The sequence below is a fragment of the Leguminivora glycinivorella genome, chromosome 1, assembly GCF_023078275.1.
Source record: "Leguminivora glycinivorella isolate SPB_JAAS2020 chromosome 1, LegGlyc_1.1, whole genome shotgun sequence".
NCBI classification, from domain to species: Eukaryota; Metazoa; Arthropoda; class Insecta; order Lepidoptera; family Tortricidae; genus Leguminivora; species Leguminivora glycinivorella.
Window position 1 is genome coordinate 28,655,732 of NC_062971.1, and position 24,598 is coordinate 28,680,329.

The 24,598-nt window shown below is 39.3% G+C and overlaps 5 protein-coding genes across 5 annotated transcripts; 4 read left to right on the top strand and 1 right to left on the bottom strand.

Annotated features, from left to right (window-relative positions):
* Nucleotides 1–4,208: 4,208 nt before the first annotated feature.
* LOC125230978 (histidine-rich glycoprotein-like) lies at nt 4,209–5,186 on the top strand. The gene has a single exon (XM_048136301.1). It carries the CDS (start codon nt 4,358–4,360, stop codon nt 5,093–5,095), a length of 738 nt encoding a protein of 245 aa, XP_047992258.1. The 5' UTR covers nt 4,209–4,357; the 3' UTR covers nt 5,096–5,186.
* A 423-nt stretch (nt 5,187–5,609) lies between these two features.
* LOC125230197 (histidine-rich glycoprotein-like) lies at nt 5,610–7,169 on the top strand. Its single transcript, XM_048135278.1, has 2 exons — nt 5,610–5,808; nt 5,900–7,169. Exon 2 carries the CDS (start codon nt 5,903–5,905, stop codon nt 6,725–6,727), a length of 825 nt encoding a protein of 274 aa, XP_047991235.1. The 5' UTR covers nt 5,610–5,808; nt 5,900–5,902; the 3' UTR covers nt 6,728–7,169.
* Nucleotides 7,170–7,932: 763 nt separating this feature from the next.
* On the bottom strand, nt 7,933–15,401 carry LOC125230203 (eukaryotic translation initiation factor 3 subunit K). Its single transcript, XM_048135288.1, has 4 exons — nt 15,261–15,401; nt 14,968–15,187; nt 14,598–14,817; nt 7,933–8,132 (listed from the first exon to the last, which is right to left on the bottom strand). Exons 1-4 carry the CDS (start codon nt 15,311–15,313, stop codon nt 7,981–7,983), a joined length of 645 nt encoding a protein of 214 aa, XP_047991245.1. The 5' UTR covers nt 15,314–15,401; the 3' UTR covers nt 7,933–7,980.
* A 2,109-nt stretch (nt 15,402–17,510) lies between these two features.
* Nucleotides 17,511–21,252, top strand: LOC125227210 (TATA-box-binding protein). Its single transcript, XM_048131469.1, has 4 exons — nt 17,511–17,965; nt 19,051–19,181; nt 19,628–19,871; nt 20,802–21,252. The coding sequence occupies exons 1-4, from the start codon at nt 17,693–17,695 to the stop codon at nt 21,075–21,077; spliced, it is 924 nt and encodes a 307-aa protein (XP_047987426.1). The 5' UTR covers nt 17,511–17,692; the 3' UTR covers nt 21,078–21,252.
* Nucleotides 21,253–22,008: 756 nt separating this feature from the next.
* On the top strand, nt 22,009–24,527 carry LOC125225134. The gene is made up of 4 exons (XM_048128709.1): nt 22,009–22,536; nt 22,627–22,792; nt 23,582–24,069; nt 24,489–24,527. The coding sequence occupies exons 2-4, from the start codon at nt 22,684–22,686 to the stop codon at nt 24,525–24,527; spliced, it is 636 nt and encodes a 211-aa protein (XP_047984666.1). The 5' UTR covers nt 22,009–22,536; nt 22,627–22,683.
* The last annotated feature ends 71 nt before the right edge of the window (nt 24,528–24,598 follow it).

The window sequence follows — 24,598 nt, forward strand, 5'->3', positions numbered from 1 at the left end:
AAACTAAGTATATCAAAATCGATTGATTCGTTCGGGAGCTACGATGCCACAGACAGACAGACATGTCAATAATACTCCGTCGTTTTTGCGTCGGTGGTTAAAAACAAGAAACCTCCTTGAAAACTATAATAAAACACAACTTTCTATGAAAATTGGTCAAGTGCGAGTCGGATTTCGACATTTCCATACAAAAAGGTCATGAGCGCCTGACGATATGTGATAGCAATGTACACTAAATTTGAGTTATAAGATTTTACGTATATTTTGGAAACTATAAGAGATAGAGCAGATAGACTTCAGATTTTGGTTGTCGGTGGCACAATTTTTTTTTGTTTTCGTATATATACACCTTTTTTTGGACCTATGTGGGCAATATTATGGTCGGTGAAGTTCTAAACGGTCTTAAGCGCCTCCTTTTTAGTACGAACTTAAGTCATTTTGCAAATGAATTTTTTTTTTAACAATTTCTAAAACAAAACAAAACAGAAATGAATTTCTTTATACCTGTCCAACGCGCTTACACAATTTAAGACGTTTAGTAACTACTTGCAGCGGCAGTGAGTGAAATTCGTAATTTGAGTTTTTTTCTCTTAAGTCCGACTTACGCTTGACTGTAGATTTCTAATAGGTTTTCCTGTAATCTACAGGTAGAGGGCTATCTCGTGTATTTTTTTGAATTTTTTTTTCTAAGTAGTTTCGGAGATAAGGGGGGAATGGTCATTTTTTGCTTATTTTCTTAAATTACTTCTAAATTACCAAAATAAGAAAATATAAAAAAAATATATTTCAGATGCTGATAAAATGCTCTAAAAAGCGATGTGGTCTCGGAAACATAAACGATTCGGACCAATGTTACCAATAATATTTTAAGCGCCCTTTTTAGGTCAGAGCTCATTATACTTAGGAAACCACTGAAGTATATCATTTTATTGACACGAAATCGATTTGATACCTTTAGTTTAGTTGAGTTCATAAATATGTGTACATTTTTTCAACTTGTTGCAACGAGTTAAGGTGAAAAAATGTACACATATTTATGAACTCGACTGTACTTGGATTCGAGATAGAGGCGACCGATTGATTACTTACGCAATCCAAATAAATACGCAATAAGTAGTACATATAAATATAATCTAAACATTGTTGCGGTTTACTGTTCTCTAATATATTTTACAAGTTTTTCAACTCCGCGTTAGACAAGGTAGTTTTAGCTTGAGATGAGATACAATACTAATATGTCCGCTACTGATTTTTGTCAATAGAATTAATTCTCAGTCCTCAGTGTGTTTGGAGATTGTCCTAAAAACAAAAGCCTATATGGTCTATGTATGACGCTTAAGATCATTTGCGAACTCGCTGTGATAATTACACTCATCAATGAAAATATTTGTTATTTCGATTTTTCTTATGCTTACCTACCGTTATAGTCACTGTAATTTAAGTACCTACCTCCTTTCGGTGGCTGTGTTATTCACCCCGTATGGTTAGTTACGTTCCACCTTATCACTCAAACTCGTATAATAATCCCTTATAAGGGATACGAGATTGAAACATATATGTATGCACTATACGAGGTTGAGTCACACAACCCTCGATTTGAAGCGAAGCAATTGGGACCTCATTTTGGAGACGCAGCTATCGTTGTGTTACATGTTTCTCTGTAGTACCACTGGTACTACTACCTACTACATACCTATTACCTAGAACATTTTCAGTCGTTAGGTTTTCGTGGGATAGCCTTTCCAATAGTAATAAAAAAATATATAGACACACATAAAACACTTACCGACTTACACATCCATCATCGTTTTTTATCGGTAATTAAGACTGCAGGGTAGTTGGACTGCACTTAATAGTTGGTAGAAAATTTTGGGCCTAAAACAAAAAGCACAAATAGAAACACAATTGGTAGGTAAATTGAAACATACCTACAGAATGTCCGAAAACACATGCAGGGACTAAACTAGTATAATGTGACCCCAGTAAACGATGCACGGTATTCAAGCAACCCATTGTCAATTTTAAGTTTTATATGGATTTTGAAGGTATTTACTTGGAATTATAAGTTGCATTTCTAGAAAAAATAAAGAAGGAGCCATTTGAGACGGAAATCTGAAGAACAAAATTTTAACCGAATCACACAGGATAGAAACGTAGACAGTCTTATTTCAACCTTTTAAAACGCGACCAAAGAGAGTGTGTTTAAACGACACGGCCCTTTGAAGTTTCGACATAAATGAAATACAGTGGTATTAAGAGGCAGACATTGGTTCAGTATTTGAATTCGGGCGAAAACCGTGGTCACCGTGGGCTTGGCAGCCGCGTTTTTCGGAGAACGAAAAGTGAGATTATTATATTTCCGAACGTTATAAAGATAGACTAAACAGAAACAACCTTTTGAACTCTTTTAGCAAATCCATAGCAAAAATAGCATACTTAGTATAAAAAGGAACCCTTAGTTAGGTACAGTTTCGTCGTGTCCGTCAGTAGATAGGTACCTAGTTATGTGACGTTTGGTCACAGTAATTTTTACACTACAATTTTATTTTTAGACTTACAAGTATATCTAGGTAAATTCGAAATGATTAAAAAAAATACACAAATTAATCATTAATACATTATAGGCCCATGTCCCACATATCGACAGGTACTCTGTCCGTAGTGCTTTTGGATACCTACATAAATACATGTCCGATCGCCTACGCTCGTAACGCGTAGCACTGAATGTGTTTTGTTTGTACGGATTTCTTGTTTGTACGGATTTCTCAATGTCTTATAATTTTCCGTTTTTTCATAATTTGGTATCCTACAGGATTTAATAAGACAGTAGGTACAGTATCAGGAATAACACCAATTTTATGGAATGACTTGAGACAGAGTACTACTTAGAGACGACTAAGTAGACGGGTCAATAGAAAGAAAAAGAATTAGCTGATGAACTCCGGAATCCTGAGCTTTCTATAGTCAAAGGTCATGGGAGGAGAATGACAAATACAATTTTTGGTTGGAAAGACCGTCCAATGGCAGAACTCTCGTATTATGAAGGTAGATCAACTAGGCATAATTAACTGTTTACATCGTACGGACACTTTTCAAGAGGGGAGTCTTTGGTCCTTCCAAGCGGTAATACCTCGTTATAGTTATTACCTACATTGACCTTTTATTATTTCCCGTAGATACTTACATTTAATTGACTTGTACTTAAGTCGTTATGTTTTTGTTGGCTGGTTGAGGATAGGTAAGGTTGTTCTAAGCAAGTTGTAACGTTCATAGTTCCTTGGTAGGACTTGATTTCATGACGGTGTACGAATTTAACTAATTGTTTGACACCATGACTTATGACAATGGAAAAACTGTAATAGAATACAATGCACCAAAGAAAAGTTTCTCGACAGTTTCATATAATTTTCTAATAGACCATTAGAAAATTATATGAAACTGTCGATATGATTAAATTATAAACATGATTTACTGCACAGCGTGCGTATCCGAAATGCACAAACGCTCACGAAACGAAACGCTCGTAGATATCTATCTCTATCGCTCTTGCGTATTTGCGTGACAGAGCCAGACTACCTTTCGCGGCGTTTCGTTTTCGTTTCGCGTTATAGAAATGCCATTTGGCTAAGGGGCCTGACTTGTTTAGGTACTCAAAATAAATAACTGCCAATAAAATCTAATGAGTTCGGATTAATTTACGTGGCTATATTTCGCTACTTTCAGTCAATAAGTCCTAATTAACAACATACTTTTGTATATGAGGTTTATATTTCGTACCTAGCTTATAAGAATATTTTGCATGCTTCTTCAAGCAAAATGTATACGCATGTAAAAATCATGTCCACACCTATTGTGAACACTACATTTTCGCAAACAAATATCTCTTTATCTTTAACATTTACAAAGGTGGCCTAACTACATACTAGTCATAGTACTACTGCGATTGCCTACATAAGAATATGATCAAGATTCAAGCAATACGAGTAGGTATATGCTTGGTAGAATTCATAGCAAGACTACCAGTCTAAAGCATCACGCAACTACCTAGATACTTAATTCAATAGGTACAGGGATTACTACGACACAAAGTTGGTTTATTTTGAACAGCTATCCATGACCCACGTGGCGGCGGAGTTTTTGTCCCGTCCCGGCGACAAAACACTTTTAGGCCCATGTCGCAACCGCAATCACCAGAAACCGTAATTAGGCGTAGCGCGTGCGGCGCGACGTCCTTGCCGGCGGTTTCACTGTGCAACCCGCAACAAAATATCATGATATAAATGCCTCTCGGACAATCGGACTATCAGTGCACACCCAGGTTTCAATCATTCAACAAGAGTTCATCGAAACGACCAATATGAGGACGCTGGTCGCCCTAGCCGCACTGGGGTGCGTGATGGTCGTTTGTTCCGGCCGGGAGCTCGGCCAGAAGGAAACCGATCTAGTCGCCGCCGCCAGCCACCACAAGGGCCACCACCACGAGGAGGGCGGCGGCAAAGAGCACCACGAGCACCACCACCACGAGCACGGCGAGAAGGGCCACAAGGGACACAAGGGTCACCACCACCACCACAAGGGAGAGCACGGCCACCACGGCAAGCACCACCACGAGGGTCACCACGAGGAGCACGGCGGCGGACACAAGAAGCACTGGGACGAGCACGACCACCACGGCAAACACCACGAGCACGGCCACCACCACAAGGGCGGCAAGCACGGACACAAGAAGCACCACGACAAGGGCGAGGAGACCGAGGGCTACCACAAGAAGTACCACAAGGACGAGTACCACAAGGACCACCACTTCTACGACGACCACCACAAGGAGGGCAAGCACCACAAGCACGGTCACCACCACGGCCACCACGAGAAGAAGGGCGGCGGCCACAAGAAGGGCGGCCACCACCACTCCGGCCATCACGAGCACCACCACGGCAAGAAGGGCCACCACGACAAGCACCACTACGACGAGGACCACAAGGGACACAAGGGGCACCACGGCCACGAGGAACATCATCACCATCACCACGACCACGGCAAGAAGGGCGGCCACGAAGACCACAAGCACTGGGGATTCCATCATGGCAAACACTGAGACTGTTAAAATATTCGTTATGTTTTTATTGTTATTTTTTACAATACCTCCATGTAAATAAATGTAAAATAAATTTGAATTTAATTTAAAATATTGACTTTCATTATGAATAAAGATAGGAGCTCTTATTCACCCCATTTATTTCTAGAATTCTTAGGCCTACTAGAATTTTTAAAAATACTTGGTAAAAATTAGACCAAGTTTTGTGGTCGCTGTGTGCAATGAGATTTGCAAATTCCAAATCATCCTTGATCCTACAAAGGTTAATCCTTATCAATTGTACCTATAAAATGTAGGTATTCAACACAACAGTACAAAAGCTTAGTAAGCAATCGTGAGCTTAAGAGTAGGTGTATCCAAAGTAGTGGAGTAAATCACATAGGTATCGTACGGAACTTCAACAAATGATACTTTTATATTTAGCGTCAATGTTTTACTCCAGCTGAACCCTATATTAAAATAAGAGTAGTTAGTGACGCATTGTGGCCCGGTATATTTCTGTAACAACGAAACCAATCAGTCCGCGCGGAGCCCGAGCGATGTCGTCACCGCGCGGAGGCACTCGTCCAGAAACCAACAGCAATATGATTGCTAAAGATCAGCCTGTAATCGACAACAGATGAAAGTGCTCTTATCTATAAATTCAAAGTACGGAAACTCTTGTGACACTCTGCGTCAGTAGTTGTCTTCATAAACACCCACGTGCAACGCCGGTAAGAAAACAATTTATTTTTAAATACTTATCCGAATCGTTACATCATTGTGTTAAATGCGCTCTACTCTCTATCTTTCGTTTCCTTCCAGAGGATGAAGATTACACTAATAGCAGGGCTTTTAGCCTTGGCCATCGTTTCATCCCGAGCGAGAAACGTTAGCGATTTCAAAGGCGACCAAAATGTGAGCGCCGAGGTGGGTGCCATACTGAAAGACGATCTAGCGGGCGCCGGCACCGAAGCGCGCGACCAGGCGGTCGCCGGCACCGAGCACAAACACAAACCCAAGGACAGCCACCACGAGGCGGGCGGCGGCCACGAGCACAAGGAGCACCACCACAAGGAGGACGGGGAGAAGGGCGACAAGGGGTACAAGTCCCACCACCACCACGACAAGGCCGAGCACGGCCACCACGACAAGCACCACCACGAGGGGCACCACGGCGAGCACGGCGGACACAAGAAGAAGCACCACGACGAGCACGACCACCACGGCGAGCACCACGAGGCGGCGCACGGACACAAGGGCGGCAAGTTCGGACACAAGAAGGGCCACAAGAAGGGCTCCAAGACCACCGGCTTCCACCACAAGTCGCACAAGGACGAGTACCACAAGGAGCACAAGTTCTACGACGATTTCCACAAGGGCGGCCACCACAACAAGCACGGAGACTTCCACGGCCACCACGACAAGAAGGAGGGCCACCACAAGAAGGGCGGCCACCACGAGAAGGGCCACCACGAGAAACACCACGGCAAGAAGGGCCACCACGACAAGGGGCACTACGACGAGGACCACAAGGGGCACAAGGGGCACCACGGGCACGAGGAGCACCACGCGCACCACCACGACCACGGCAAGAAGGGCGGCCATGCCGGCGGCAAGGAGCACGGCTACAGCCACCACAAGAAGGGCTAATTATTAAATATACTTACATATTCTTATTTGTTTTGAAGTCATTTTGCATAATGCTAAGTCAGTATGTATGTAATTTAGATTTAACGGTTAGACTTAGATCCAATATTAATTTATATACCCAATCAAAAACTCTAAAAAGCTAATCATAGAATTACTACATTAGAATTAATTCATAATTTTACCTTCACGATGTTTACTAAAAATTATCAGGGCTTCTCGTATTTTTCTTAAATAATTTTAAATATAAACATAAATAATACGCGATTAAGTCCCCATTTTGCTAAAAAATAACGATTTTGTCCATTAGGCCTTAGAAGCGTTTTGTGATGATAGGTAGTGACAAAGTTATGTTGATATATTATACATTTTAATACATTTACTTTACAAATAATTGAGTGAAATTTTAAGGCTGTTTTTATTAAATGTTTGTTGTTCATAAGTATATTTTTTTATTTGGAGTCTCTTTTTACTACTAATATTATTCCTTTACTAATATTTTTCCTATTATCCCTAAGTTTTTAATTTTATGACGATCATGATGGGGATTATATTTTTGTACACAAACGCAAACTTATATTGTAATTTTTTCGTGAAATAAATCATCTATCTATCTACTATCTACTCTGAGGCTGGAAACAGTACTCGACCGTCGGCCAGCGCGTATCATACGCCGATCGCACGCGCTGATCGTCAGTTGTGATCAAGCGTTCAGTGTTCGACCGATGGTCGACGCGCACCATGCGTTGCGTACGCTAGTTGTATGTGATCGGTCGCTTAGATCAGCGTCGCATTGAACGTACGTATACATCTTCTACAAGCGTCGGTCGACCGACGGTCGCCGTGCGCGCGACGACGTAGCTGCACTCGCGTAGCAGTTTATCAGCGCTGCACTGTATTTCTTCGTACATTTTCATTGATATAGCTACGTCCAACCAATGTCAGCGTCAGCGCTGACCGTCGGTCGAGCACTGTTACCAGCCTAAGACTTAAGACTGTACTTGTAAATTCAAACCAAAGTAATTTTAAAGTAATTTTAAACTAAATACGAGGTTTAACTGTACAAAACTTATATGTCCCATATTTAGTTTAATGTTGTGAAGAAGTTACAAGTGCAATCATGGTCTACACTGTAAAATAAACTAGGATAATATTCAGGGATCTACAACAACGTGAAATAGCAAATACACAAACATAATACTCAATACTCAGCCTGCAAGCATGTTTATTTTAGTATTATGAAATATTTCATTACATTACAAAAGGGCCATGAGTGGGGCGAGGTGGTCAAACTCAATTTTCTCTGTGATATTCTTAGTCTTGATGTTTTCATCTTGATTGGCAATGAAAATTAGGTTGCCATCATCACGCCAACCATATTTCTTAACCCAATGTTTTAGAGTAACATCTGAAAGAAGAGACAAAGTGTGCATATAAATTATATTACTTGACATATGTGTTTCAAAACATATAATTAGTCAAAATACATATTTACTTAAATGATTATCAGACTGCAAATGTATAAATAAATATTATAGGACATCCTTACAACAGTTTGACTAAGTCCTATGGTAAGCTCAAGGCTTGTGTTGTGTTGTGGGTACTCAGTGATATGATAGAAATTGATACAATATATTTACTGATGTAGTGTGAAAAGGGTTTCCTTCGGATTTTTCCGGAAATGTTCGTATTTGTCATGCTATTTCAGTCAATGTCAGTACATCTTGTACTGAGACTGACTGAAATAGCATGACACGTTCGTACATTTCCATAACAATATGAAGGCAAATCTTTTCGCACTATCTGTATATCATTTTCTTCACAAATACTCTTTCAATCTTTACAGGAAAACCAAGATATTGAACACTTAATTTTGCAAGCTAAATATTGATGAAGAATAATATATGAACTATTTTTAGGGTGGAAAGTTTTTTAAAACCTGTGTAAAAAAACGTTTCGTTGTGTTCACACTGTTGCTCAATAAGCAATGATCAGCGTTTCCCAAATAACAGACAGCTGAACCTACACTAATGCGCTGCCAAAATGATCAACATCAAGCTATGGGAACCCATGGCATAGAGAAATAAGTAGTGTGTTCACCACATGTATCAATCACCTCACCTTAATTAATAACAAATTAGTAGTGGAAGGTATGGTAAAATGTGTTGAGACTGATTCCCGTGAGACAACAGACGTCGTCCCGTGAGACGAAAGACGTCGTCCCGTGAGACGACAGGCGTCGTCCCGTGAGACGACATGACGTCGTCCAGTGAGATGACATGGCGTAGTCCCGTGAGACGACAGATGTCGTCCCGTTAGACGACATGGCGTCGTGCTGTGACACGACAGGCGTCGTCCAATGAAACGACATTGCATTGTCCCGCGAGACGACAGGGTTGTTCCTGTGTGGTGGCATGGAGACGATGAAGAAAATTGACAGCGAGGGGACGCAGAGTAATCCTATGCACCGTCATAAAGAATATAAGGGACAAATGCCACGCTCACGTAAGACGAGACAGAGCGACGTCCCGTGAGACGACATAGGTTCGTCCCTTGAAAAGTCATAGCTTCGCCTCGTGAGGTGACAGGACACGAGATGTTTTGAAACGACAGATGAGGTCCCATTAGATAACCTGGCCTATGAAAAGATAGGGCCCACGATCCGATAGGGCATCGCCTAGTGATATGACAAAGGAGATCATTCATTGTGCAGACATGATTCGTCATTAGAGACAACATGAGTAAAGTTGTGCTGTGCGAAAAAGTACACTGTCATATAAATTGACAAGCGTCGCCCCGTAAAAGATTAAACTTTGCAGCGACTTGGAATTTGGATTTCGTTGCCCTATGCGATGATTTACGACATCTTGTGAGAACCCATTGGGTTATTACATGCTATGCACTAGCCACTAATTCACCTTTCGTGTCATGAGACGAGCGTTATGATCACGAGGCAAAATGTTGTATTTGTACTCGAATCTCAATGAGATTATGTCGCTTTAACATCTACTTTGCGGTAATTAGCACAACTCTTAACTAAACATACTTTGTATAAGGTATTTCTAAACATATGTACTTCGTAGAAGGTCTTTCGAATCAGAACCACAGCGTACGTGTTAACCTGAGACATACACAATTACACAGTTTAGTCATTGTCTTATTAGACAAAAATCATCACGTGATGGGTTCCCATAAGTGGGGTCGTTTTAGACAGGTAAAGTGAACGACATCGGCTTCGTCTCAATTGCCTAATTAGCTAATACATAATCAGCGTGGTCACCTGACCAACAGATGAATGATTGTGAGGAATGTCCAAATTTATCTCACTCGTGAATATCTGAACGGCCATAATGATGACGAATGTGTGATCCAATTACTGTAAAGCAACGCCGTTATTGCCAACCTAATTTGTCATGTCAACTTTTAGAATGCTCGTCATGATAGAGGTTTATTAGCAGGTTTGACGTTGTGAAAATCCACTTCGACATCTAAAAACGTGTGGGTGGAGCTTCGGTAGCAATTAACTAGCACTTTGTTGCCAGATACTAAACGAATTAAGAAATATACATAATAGTGACGCTAAACAGAATGAAAAACCACTTTATATTACAAAGCCCTTCTTGCCCAATCAGAAAGGGAGAGGGGGCGGCGAAAATACCAATGGGAAAAAGAAAATCCATTAATTTATGCCACTGTTTTACGCTATTCCTAGAGTGCAGATTCTTTTAAATGAATGATTAGAGCTCTAGTCTCATCAACTCACGGGCGTCAATAATTGACGCATGGTCTTGGGTCTTGATACGGACTTTAGAAATGCAGAAGAACCACTCGGGTACTTAGCAAATGTTGACTATTAGCTACAAAATAACTTACCGCAAAGGAAAATTCTTGTACTAGGCTCATTACTCTGTGAAACCTGAATATTCGTCTGTATTTCAGCAAACTTATAGCTGTCCGGCTGAAACATCCAGTCGGACTAATGGCGGATAATGTTCCAGTATATGTTGTTCAGTATACCGAACTGACAAAAGTATTACTTCTGTAACAATTGACCCAGTAGAGACTTCTGAACCAATTCATTTAAAAATAAAAAGCTACAGCTCGGAAAGTTTTCTAAGTACGATATATACATATATGTACTACAAATTGACCTCAAACTGCCGTTAATCGACCAACGGTTAGAATACTCAATCATGCATTATTACTAACGTTAGCTAGACCAAGGTTACAGACAATCCTTGAAGAGGTTAATTACAAAGACAACAAACTCGTACCGGAAATCTGACTCCCAAATATATACGATATTTTGTGGATAGTTTGGCAAAATGACTTAAAGGATATGTTATTTAGTACAATAGCATTTTAGTATGCCTTGTTGCATTGTTACTCAGGACGGACTCTCGTCGTAAAAGGATTTGTCGGTTGCCAGGTCGATTGCGTAATGTTACGAATCCTATGTTTCTATAAATAACTAACGAATTAGATTAAAGAGACGACCGAACAATATTCTCAAACTATTTACAGCGAAGAACTATGGCTTACATCTCTTGACCGAAGTAAATTAAGTTGGTCCTAAACTTAAACAATTACACAAAACAAAGCAAGAAACCATGTAGGTAAATTGTATTCAAAGTGCTTATTTGTTGTATGAGTATGATATATCGAAAACACTTTAAGCTCATTAAAACCAATAGGGCAATACATTTTCCGAGAGAAGCCGATTTTCACAATTTGCTAAGGCACTCTATGGATAAAATGTTGAAAGGTAGTCACTGAATGTGGAGGCCTGTTTCTGAAATAATAAATTAAACGGAAATTGAAGGATGAATCTCTTACGATTTTAGAACACAGTTTCCTCTTACAAATAAAGAAGCGCTCGCATCCTAAAATTATCGCCCGCTACTGCGGTATTACTAACAGAAAGTTCCCGTTTATTTCATTTGACAAATGTTTTCTGAATAGGTTTCTGGGGCCTAGAGAGATTAACAGAAGTTGTATATTTACAATTAACTTTTGGAACTCCATTAGCGCGTTGTAGGATCGATACACATTTCCGCAGTTGCTTACTAAGCGCCATATATTAGAATTTTGCGGCGCGACTATTTGTCAGTAACAGAGTAGACGCCACAACTTATTCAAAAACGGTTCGTAAGGTCAGAGGACGAGTCCCAGTCCCAATTGAATTTAGTGTAAGGAACTAGAAATATGATGTTTATAACATTACTGTGCTTATGACTTAATTTAGAAGACTTCGGACTCCTAATATACCTGACATACAAGAATTTGTTAGGACACTCATAAAAGGGAGCGCAGATTCTAGGCAAAATGGGTTTCTAGTGGTAACAGAAAACTTAAAATTATTGCCGTTTAAATAGATATTGATGAACTATATTTATCAAAAGTAAGGTCTTGAAACCTAAATGAAAAATAAAAGCTCAGCGCTTAAGGTACGCAGTACTTATAGCTACGATATTTTGACCTATTGGTCTCGGATGACAGGCAAGTGTAAATACCATTGTCATCGTCCGTGGTGCTACATGCTACAGCCGTGCGCACGTACGACTTTTAAGAAAATTCTAATTATATGCCATACGATAAATAAATAATTGTCATCTCGGTATAATTGTAGAATCAGGTATTACCCTACATAACAGTTGCATCTTGTTTGTGAGAAGTCCCGCTGCATATGGATTTTGGGAAATAAGCAAGAATACAGTAAATATTAACCCGTATGTTTATGTGTATACATACATCAGTTTATAAATAACGTGAGACATTTATATTATACGCACAAAAGAGCAATATAGAATATATTGCATTGCAATTTGGTGATAAATTACGAAGGTTCTGAAAAGAAAACTATGTATTTACTATCTTAAGCTGATGACTGAATTTTTATTATAAATGGGTAATCGTACATCATTAACCCTTATTAGAAGAGTTATCTGTCGTCTTACATTCTTATTAGAATATCGAAATGGACTAAAGAGCCATAAGTCGTAATGTTTTAGAATTACTAGCTCACGAATCGTACAATTTTGCCTTTATAAATTCGGCTAGTCAGCACATAAGCCATAAAAATGATAAGCCTAAAAATATATGCCTCACATATTCATAATTATTCAAACACAAATTAAATATTTCAAATATCGAAAAAAGCATACTAGCTAGACATAGTAAAAGACTAAATAAAGTTGACGCGTACAGTGTAGAGAGGATTCCCGCATTAACTTTCATGTATATTCATGGAAGTATCAAAGTCAATTTAATTAGAAATAATTGCCTTCATTTTGATCTTCGCCTAAGTATGTGTGACTCATTAGATCATTGATTCGTTTCAATCGCTTGTATCCCAAAGCTTTTTGCTCAGTTGACCCATTTTAATTTAATAGGAAAAATTTGCATAGTTTCCGTTCTCGTAAAGACTTTGAGTAGGAGCTTACCTTTTATTATATGGATCCTTAGCTAACCATGGGCATGGTATTGTCAATTCAGTCAGAAGCCGAAAATGTATTATCATCTTATTTGCAGTTTTGCTACCAGTCCAGCAGTAACGCATACATTATCGTGATGTGGGTATACATTACAAATTAACATATGATAGCGTGCAATTTCTTCCAACTCAAGCGTTCATTTCAATTGTTTTGGCAAATGTATATTTCATATACAGAATTCATAACACATTATGCTATGGGAAATGTTGACATTTGGCAGTGGGCTATGTAAGACAATGTTTAAGCTATGTCAATATTGCTTATTACTCAGTATACTAACAATAATATGTGCATATTCGGAGATACATATAGGCGCATTACTTATGGTACAGTAATCAATTTACATGAAAAATAAAAATTTAAACATAATGTCATAATGCTCATGGCAGTGCTATGATATAATTGTGTATTATAGTTACATGATATAATTATAGTTATCTTAAGCAGAAGAAGACTAGTATCTTGGTGAATTTATAAGACAAAAAACATGTATATGATCTTGTTCTGACTAGGGACTGTTGTAAGGGAAACGCGAGACAAATTTAGCCGACGTTGATAACCCATTGATGAAGGGGAAGCTCTTCAGAGTTTGGGTTGCTACAGATATTTTCTCACAAAAATGTTATTGAAATAACAGGTTTTATTTCCGTAAATATTGTAATACCGATCTATTAACTACTGGCTTCCTGTCGGTTTTATGTTATACATAAATTAAGTGATTCACCACCATCATAGAGTCATAATGGATAACTGTGCTGTGCTGTGTTGAGTCAGTTTCAACTCATGAAACCTTAGTGGCTAAATTTTGAAACATCCCTTTGTATACGTTCCTATTTTGTTATTATGACATTTCTGTATAAATAAAGTATATCAGTCACAGTACGCCCTAACCAGCGCCGGCAGAGGTTTAAACACGTCTCATTAGTGGTTCAAGCGAAGGCACGGACACCTAAATAGAACCGTTTTTCCCCCGAAGGGTAAAAAACGGATATTTAGGTTCCTGCCGAAGCTTGAACCACCCTTAAGGGCCTTGCCGGCTAAAGGTACTGAGGAAAAAGCAGCCGAGCGCTGGTAACCGGGCGACACTAGTACTTGACTGGCGCGCCAGATGGCGCTACTAGTCGAGGAATTCACTCGATTAGGGCCGAGTTATGAAGGTGTTAATCTCATTAGTGGTTCAAGCTTCGGCAGGAACCTAAATATCCGTTTTTTACCCTTCGGGGGAAAAACGGTTCTATTAAGAAATACTAAATAAGTTTTCTCAAAACAGACTGCTGGAGTGAGCATACTTATTTTGCTATTACAAAATTTACTTCACTCTGGATACACATCTAAGTTGCTTAATGTATTTAAAAATAAAGTAGTTTACAAAGCCTCACCATCAATGCCACCAAGCAAATTGGCCAAGTTGTTCTTCTCAATAGTCTGGAAGGTGATGCCGACAACATGACAGACAAACTTGCGGATGGAGTCGTGGAAGCCACTGATGCGGTTGCACAGCTCCGGCATCTGGTGCACACGGTTCCAAAATTGGGCAAAGTCACACTGCTCCAGGATATCGGCTAAATACTTGATTTGTGATATTGTCTCATTTTCGGGCTGCGAACATTAAAATAAACACTGTTTAATAACAGGTTAGGACAAATTATGGAAACGTACGAAATTTCGTACTCTGGGCTCAGTAGAACAACGTTATTTACATTTATTATGTGCCTACTTTTAACAATTAATAAAAACTTGATAACTTACCACTGATTCAATAAGTAAACACTTGCATAAAGTAAAATCAGTGTGCGGGAAGTTCGTCAACGCCTTCAGAAGAATCTGGCAGGTTATATCAGCATTGAATTTCTCCGGGTTGAACTGGTACAACTTCAGCACTGCCAGGTTTGCTTCTAAATCATAGGTGTTTTCTCGAGACTGCATATCAACATAGCGCTCCAGGGTCTGCAGATTCGCAGGGTTATATCTAAAAATTACAAAATAGTTACGACTCTATTCGAGGTACTAAAGAGATGACATTGTCTGAACGGTGTACTTACCGTTCTATACTTTTCAGTATCCCGGCGACAGTCTGTTTCATTGTTTCTGCCATTTTAGAACTTTATATCGACTTTAAATATTTAATAAAAACCTTTTAAAATAATAGGGTTACGCGTGGCTTCGCCTATCATTCATGTCAAAGAAACGTCAGCTGTCAAATTTGACACATCCGTAGACAATTAATACCATAAACAATCAACGCTCTGCGGATTTCTGCCAAGTTTCCCAGGATGAATTGTAGCCAAGTATGCCAAGAAAAGGTATCTCAACACGACGAAATAAATCATAGAGTACAATGGCCAGCCGAGGCGGGATTCGAGTAATAAATAAATAAATAAATAATAAATAAATATATAGGACATTCTTACACAGATTGGCTGAGGCCCACGGTAAGCTCAAGAAGGCTTGTGTTGTGGGTACTCAGACAACGATATATATAATATAATATATGAATACTTATATACATAGAAAACATCCATGACTCGGGAACAAATATCTGTGCTCATCGCATAAATAAATGCCCTTACCGGGATTCGAACCCGGGACCGCGGCGCAGCAGGCAGGGTCACTACCGACTGCGCCAGACCGGTCGTCAGTAGATGAGATCTTAAGCTAGGAACATACTACGTGGACGTCCGCGGTCGCGCGACCGCGACCGATCAGTGTGCACGGTCTTCGGGACGTGACTTCGGCTGACCAAAACATCCAGCGAGCTAGATTTCGATCGGACGTCCGTGCGCTCAAGGCCACCGATAGTTTGCACGGTTGAAGCTAGGAACATACTACGCGGACGTCCGTCGTAAATCGACCGCGACCGCGACCGATCAGTGTGCACGGAACAAAACATCCAGCGAGCCAGATTTCGATCGGACGTCCATGCGCTCAAGGCCACGTCCACGTCCGTCGACCGATAGTTTGCACGGTTATGTGTTTTTCCATTGTCCAGATTCCCGTCCGCGGTCGATTCACGACGGACGTCCGCGTAGTGTGTTCCTTGCTTTAAGCTAGGAACATACTACGCGGACGTCCGTCGTAAATCGACCGCGACCGCGGCCACCTATCAGTGTGCACGGAACAAAACATCCAGAGAGCCAGATTTCGATCGGACGTCCGTGCGCTCAAGGCCACGTCCACGTCCGTCGACCGATAGTTTGCACGGTTATGTGTATTTCCATTATCCAGATTCCCGTCCGCGGTCGATTTACGACGGACGTCCGCGTAGTGTGTTCCTAGCTTTAAGCTCGGAACACACTACGCGGACGTCCGTCGTAAAACGACCGCGACCGCGACCTATCAGTGTGCACGGAACAAAACATCCAGCGAGCCAGATTTCGATCGGACGTCCGTGCGCTCAAGGCCACGTCCGCGTCCGTCGACCGATAGTTTGCACGGTTATGTGTATTTCCATTGTCCAGATTCCCGTCCGCGGTCGATTTACGACGGACGTCCGCGTAGTGTGTTCCTAGCTTTAAGCTAGGAACACACTACGCGGACGTCCGTTATAAATCGACCGCGGACGTCCGCGTAGTGTGTTCCTAGCTTTAAGCGGTCGCGCGACGGCGGACGTCCGCGTGATATGTTCCTAGCTGGCCCCTGTACACACATGGCCAACGGTTCCACCAGCCCTTTGTGAAACCCCTTGGCCAAGATAAGAGCCGCTGTTTACACATTGGCGAACCAATCACTTGGCATTGGCTCTTCATGAAAGATGGACGTGGAATGAAAAAATCTAGGAAATTCTTGGTCATAGACGTTGTCAGAAAAAAAATATTAAAAAATAATAACCCCGTAGTAAAATTAAATTATTTGCAATATTAACAATTTTTTGAATATTCTGATAAGAACATTTATCTTTTTTAGGAAATACATTAAACATTTGCAAGGTTATTTTATTTCCTAAAATCTACACTATTATTGGCATAGATAAACTTATTATTTTCGTAAATATATCACTACTGTCCTCTCTGACGGCTGACGACCAACTGAATGAAGCGCCAACGTGTAAACGCAGTTGGCCATTGGCGCCAAGATCCTTTGATGTGTGGACAAAAAACCGACACGAATCGGTTGGCCGGCAAGCGCAAGCGCCAACTGCCAACTTACGGCCAAGTAGCCCTCTACACACATGGCCAAGGGGGTTGGTGGAACTGTTGGCCATGTGTGTACAGCGGCCTTTACAGATCTACATCCAAAGTCTGAACGCATCCATAACTAACAAACTGTCAACGAGCTTAAAATGTCATCCGTATTTTCGTTCAGCGTGTGCCAGATTTTGTTGAAGTTGTTTTCTTAGTTTATTTTGTCCGATACATAATAATAATATACACAATTTAAATCATTCGGAGGCAAATTTCGTGCTGTTTCTTTGTGTAGAAAGTCTTTACATTTATAATTTTTATTTTGTGTATAAGAAGCGTCAAAAGGCATCGCAATGGATCAGATGCTATCTAGTCCTTATAACATACCGGGGATTGGTACCCCTTTGCACCAACCCGAGGAGGACCAGCAGATTCTGCCGAACGCGCTGCAGCAGCAGCAGCAGCAACAGCAGCAGCAACCACAGCCGCAGATGCAGTCCCTGACGATGAGCTCTCCGCTCGTAGGCTTCGGAGGGCTAATTGGCACTCCACAGCGCTCCATGCACACATACGCTCCCACCGCCAGCTATGCCACTCCACAGCAGATGATGCAGCCACAGACCCCGGTAAATATTAAACAATAACCTGTTGATTGAAGGACACAAATTAGACTTAATAACTAGCATTCATACATATATTATGTATGCAATAGTTTCCCTAATTTAATCTTTTGATCCATAAGTACTGAAAGACCTTGCAATAAACAATTTTCTTTTTTGGCACTGAATAGGATAGGAAATAATTATTATCTAACAGTTCTTGTTTACTACTGGAGCATCTGAGAAAAAAAATTTTATTGGTATATTGTAGTGTGTGTACCACACCTTACCCACACATGTGCATAGCTTAGTATATATTGGCATGTACTTGTTATTTAAGACACATTAAACGTATACTCCATACGAAGTAGTTATCATTTACGCTCCACATCACATGGCGACCCTGCCAGGATCCTAAATATCCTATATATGGGTGGATACAGCTCTTATATACTAGTATCATAGAGTAGTAATACATAGAGAGTATACAAAGAGTATAAATGTAGACATGTAATAAGGCATAATACTTATAACACTACATATTTAAAGTTTAAGTGTTTTAGAAATTGGAAAATTTGGTAGGTATATGTGGTTGTAAAATCCAAAGTAACAGTGTATTATAGAATTTAACACTGCACTAATAAATGTGAACGGCACTATATTATTTATATAGTTTACTATACCACTACCAGCCACCATAATGATCTAACATATTATTTATACACCACAAGGAAACGAAAAGATTTTAATCATGCATTTCTGAGGTCAAAAGAAAGATATTATATGACATCAAGAAAAAAAATTGCCAAAAAAAAATTTTGTGTAGGTAATTTTTTTTGTTTTTTTTTTATGTATTTTTACATAAAATGTAAATGTTATACATAAAAGTGGCACTTCAATGAATTTTGAATGTTCAACCTTATAGTAAGCAAAGGTGTGGTACCTTTTTTATTAAATCACTTGTTATGTCAGGTTTTTATGGCCACTTTAGCAGAATAAAATTGCTTAAATTGTGTATTTTATCAAGCCCTGTCTTAAATTTTTTGGTTAATGAGAATTAACATAGGAAAATATCAACATGTCATTTGATGTATGTTATTGATTTTGGGCAGCAAAACATGATGTCGCCGATGATCACAAGTGGAAACCTAGCCAGCCAACAGATGATGTCCCAAGCCAGTCCTGCTCCCATGACTCCTATGACACCACACTCTGCAGACCCTGGGATTCTGCCACAACTGCAGTAAGTTGCAACATCATAATTAAAGGAAGTCTAATCTAAACTAACTAATTTCACAACAGCTGGCACAAATTCCATTCATGCCAGTTTTTGTGACAACCTATTCATACTGAGATACTTGCAATAGACTGTTGGTGATTTGAACTCAGGGACTCAAATACAGCACATGAAACACATTTTAACCATGATTGCAAACCATCATATCCTATCTGAAGGTCTCCAGAGGTTACATATGCGTTGCTAACCCTCACACTACCAGCTTCGCTTGATGAGTTCTGACAATACAACTTTAGTCACCACCACAAACACAACACTCCACTTTGAGTACTTGAATAGGGTTCTGTCATTTGGCAGCAGCTTTCCATAAGGTTTTCCAGTTCCACTTTCTCAGTCGTGCTCTATTTTAGTTTCAAAATTACGCAGTTATTAATATTGTTGTCTCATTTCAGGAACATAGTATCAACAGTAAATCTAAATTGCAAGCTAGACTTAAAAAAGATCGCCCTCCACGCACGCAACGCCGAATACAACCCGAAGCGATTCGCAGCCGTGATCATGCGTATTCGCGAGCCACGCACCACGGCACTCATCTTCTCCTCGGGAAAGATGGTCTGCACGGGCGCCAAGAGTGAGGAGGACTCTCGGCTGGCCGCGAGGAAATATGCTAGAATTATACAGAAGTTGGGGTTTACTGTAAGTTGAAATATGGGACTACAAACACATTTCTATCTCAAATTATAGATGCAAATTTTTGGTTAACATTGGAAAGTTAACTCCTATTATGATTTACCTGTAATGAGACGCAAAATACAGGATCTTATTTTGTAAAACTATAATATCACATCACATATTTTTGCGACCTTTGGATATTAACATGTGATTACTCATACTCAATGATGGAAAATTGACTCTTATTTATGTAGGAAAGCAATGTTTCCCAAAATAACATAGAAGTTTAGGTAGTGTCCGACCGAAACTGAAAGCGAAGGTTCGGCTCTGGCTCAATTGGCTCTAGTTTCTGCTAAACTGAAACTTTAGAAAATAGACAAAAAATGTATAAAATCGCTTTTATATTCATCTTAACTAGACCCTACTCATAGTCTTGTATGTAAGTTTTCCTTTTAAATTTTAGAGTTCACTATTTACATTAATTTGTTATTTTTGAGAGTTCAAATCACCTTATCAGGAACTTTTCCAGAAGATCCTGGAAAAATGAGTCCAATGCGACCCAAAAGTACAATTTTGTAATTTAAACCAAAACTACAGCCAAAACATGTTTTTTTTTCCTTATTATAAATGGGCTTACTCTTGGCCACAGACTAGCCAAAGGCAAAGACGTGGCCTACGATGGAGTGAGCTCGCCCAGAAGATGACTGAACAGTCTTGATTTTTGGACGAACCTGGCCGAAACCGAACCTTCGGTCGGTTACTACTACTACTACCCAAAATTCTCATAAAATTGCAGATATGTAAGCATTAATCTGCAATCAGCCCCCTGTTATAATTCGATATTTATAACTGCTAGTGGGTCTACAAAGAATGAGTAGGTTTGCGAAACGACTCCCTCTCAAATGATCTATACAATATTATGTATATATAATAGCTGTGTTTTACCTATTCCAGGCGAAGTTCCTCGACTTCAAAATCCAGAACATGGTCGGAAGTTGCGACGTCAAGTTCCCCATCCGCCTCGAAGGCTTGGTGCTCACCCACGGCCAGTTCAGCTCCTACGAGCCCGAACTCTTCCCCGGACTCATCTACCGAATGGTCAAACCTAGAATAGTCTTATTAATATTTGTCTCCGGCAAAGTAGTATTAACAGGTGCCAAAGTACGACAAGAGATTTATGAAGCCTTTGATAATATTTATCCAATTTTGAAAAGTTTCAAAAAACAATAGTTTTCATAAATTTGCTCCTAATTTGTTGCTAAGTTATATTCTACGAAGTTCATTTTGAGTTGTGAAAAAGAGCTTGAGGAGCTATTTTTTACGGAGATTCAGTCTAGCATTCGTTTTTACAATAAAATTAAGTTCTAGATTTAAGGATTATTGATAAATAAATAAGCAGAATGAATTTCGTTATGTTTCATTTTTATATCTTGAATCCCTATAAATTAATTTAGTAATAGCTGAAGAGAGCAGAATAAATCATAGTACCTACTCACAGAACGATATAAGGGCTAAGGGCGAATAACTGAAATTGACAACGAAGAATATTGTTAAGATTGGCAAAGAATAAAGAGTAGTTTATATGTTCTGCCTACCTCTTTTGGAACTACAGCCTGGCAAAAAAGAGAGATTAAAAACATACTTTTTACGACTTTGAGAGCTGATATCTCAAAAACCGTTCACTTTAAGAAAAATGTTTTTTAGAAAACTTTATATCATTTTAAAAGACCTTTCCATTGATACCCCACACGGGTATGTACATCGAAAAAAAAAATTTTCATCCCTCAGTTACATGTATGGGGGCCCCACCCCCAATTCTTTTTTTTACTATTTAGTGTCATAATTTTGTAGCGGTTCATACAACACATATTCCCATCAAATTTCATCACTGTAGTACTTATAGTTTCCGAGTAAATCGGCTGTGACAGACGGACAGACGGACATGACGAAACTATAAGGGTTCCGTTTTTGCCATTTTGGCTACGGAACCCTAAAAAGTGGTAATCGCTTTGTTTTGAAATGAACAGAAGTACGATGTTGCCAATTTATGCTGTATTGTAAATGCGCAAGACCCACAGACCTATTGGCAAGACCAGAAATACGGGACCTTGCAACACTGTTCTAAATGTCACTGTCAAAATTACCTTAGAAATATTTCGATTTCGTCTACAAGTTCTAAAATTCTGATAACTATAAATTTCTCCTAATTTATGGCTAATTAGCTATTTTGTTAGTGGTATTGGTCAATAGACGTGCATTGTATTTAGAGTGCAGTTCAGAATAAGTGTAAATTATCGTCTAGCGAATTTTGAGTTGGGGGCGGATTGGATTAGTTTTTCCGATATCAACAGTTTAACAAAAAATGCTGTAATAATTTAGAATTGAAAGGAAAATATTTCCCTTTTATAAAAATGCGTACCGACGTCGAGAAAGAGGCAGGCTCAACGCTCCTGAAAAAATATGGCCAGTTCTTCAAGCAGCAATATCATGATTGTATATCACTTTCTAACAATGAGTATTGGGATGAAAATAAAACATTTTTACCAGTTCAAGTGGTCATGGAGTCGTGTGAACTCATTCCTATCACAGAATTGGTTTCTTCAGACAACACTTTAATGACAAAAGTACTCAGTGTCCTTTCTTCACTTTGTATTGAAGTGATGACCTTAAAACGGGAGGCACATGAAAGGTTTGTTGTTATGTTGAATGATTGTGTGTATTTGCAAATAGGTATGATGTCAGTCTGATACTCTAAATTTTCTCATTTAATAAATTACAGACACTTTATTTTCTGGCTGCTTATGATGAATACAACAAAAGTGATACCAGTTCACAAATGGAAGCAATATGCCAACTAAGTGCCTTCATAAGCCGCTGTGAAGACACATTGAAGAATCTCTGCACACAGACTTTTGCCTTATTTGCTGAAAACATCATAAACTTGTGTAAGTAATTAGAAAAAAAAAGATCCCCGTTCTGAGTCATGGCTTGTCCAACAGGTCTCCATCGCCATACAGCGGGGTAACCACAGAACTTAATTTAGATAGAAGAAACAAATTCATATATTTGTATAGGGGCCGAGCGTGTCAAATTTTGTACTGAAGTTGATTCTTGCCTGTAATTTTAAATATGTCTCAGGCTCTTGATTGTTCATAATTTTTGTGTTGTTGCAATTGAATATCACGTAACGAGGCATTTTTTATGTTTTGGTTGACTTCAACTTACAAAAATTGACGCCCGAAAGCTGCAAGCTGCGAGTAAAGACGGACAACTCAGTGGATTTACTGAGTTCATTTGCTAAAATTACAAACGTTTGCTTGATCTATGGTATATATGACATCTGTGGGGGTAATGCTTGATGGGGATTTGGACCCGGCATGGCCCATTCCTTTAGGTATCCTTCCTTTTTTTTTATATATATATGTAGTAATAAAAAAAAATTAGATTTTTAGGTTTCACTAAAATTACAAAATAAATTTTATACTTTTGTCACAGTCAAACTATGTAAGAGTATGAAACCCTTACAACCCTTTTCTTTTTGTGCATCTTAGCAGAAAGATCTCAAAAAACCCATTGCAAAGATGACCACACCCTTGACTGATGAGTGAGTGGATTGTCTTGACTTGATAAGGAATGAGTATAGTCTAATTAAAATTATGCATACTTCAAGATGAGTTTGTGAGTGTTGGTTGCTAAGGCAAAGAAAATATTTTTATATATATTTTTTTTTTCAGCAAAGATCCAGCTCCACTACATAATAAATCACATAGGAGAGATGTTCACTATTGTAGTTCTATTAGAGCTCTTGATCTCCAGCTCATCTCTCACCAGAAACTGGCGCAATTACTGCAAAAGGCTAAAAACCTTGCAGCAGAATGCAGAAACTGTGGACCTGCCCGATGATAAATTTGTTGCAGTACTGGGAGCCATTGATAACATAACAGCTAAAGTTATGAATGATGATATTGTGCTGAACTCCCTTAATAGCCTGCTTGGCCTAAGAAAAACCCTGATTGACCGGAATTGCTCAATGATTGCTGATCAATTCAGTCATTATTTGAGACTTGCCATAGCCAGCCTTGACAAGCTAGTGCAAGACAAACCTAATGTCAGCAGTATGAATAAGTGTATAAAAATTAATGCACTTTTTGTATTGAATTCACACTTGTTTGGAAATAATGACAAGAAAAATTTCAAGGCTCTTATTGAATTGAACACTAAGGTAAGTATTCAATGCAATTTTTTTTTGGTTTTGGCCAACCACCATGCGCAAAATGGAGGAGCTGTGTCATCTTGTATGACCATTATAAATTCATCAATGTGTATTCTACCCAGGTGTATCAAATGCATTCTTACATACATACATATGATCACGCCTGTATCCCATAAAGGGGTAGGCAGAGCACATGAACTACTAACTTTCAGTGCCACTCTTGGCAAAAAGGGGTTAAAAGAAATCCATGTTGTGACATTGCAGTGACAGGTTGCCAGCCTCTCATCAAATGCATTAAGGTATAAAATTGATTGCTCTGGTGGTAGGCGCTGTCATCCTCCAGTAGTGTCCTTTAAGTGTATTGAAATACTTATTACAACCCTGTCATGTACCAATAAGTGAAATTATTGTATGCTTTTTTCTTACAGGCACATAGTGTACCTATTGTAGGAACTGCAGATGACTAACCACTACACTACACCTGTCATGTATTATCAGCTGCAAAAGTGCATTTTATCAATGAATTCATTCTAATTTT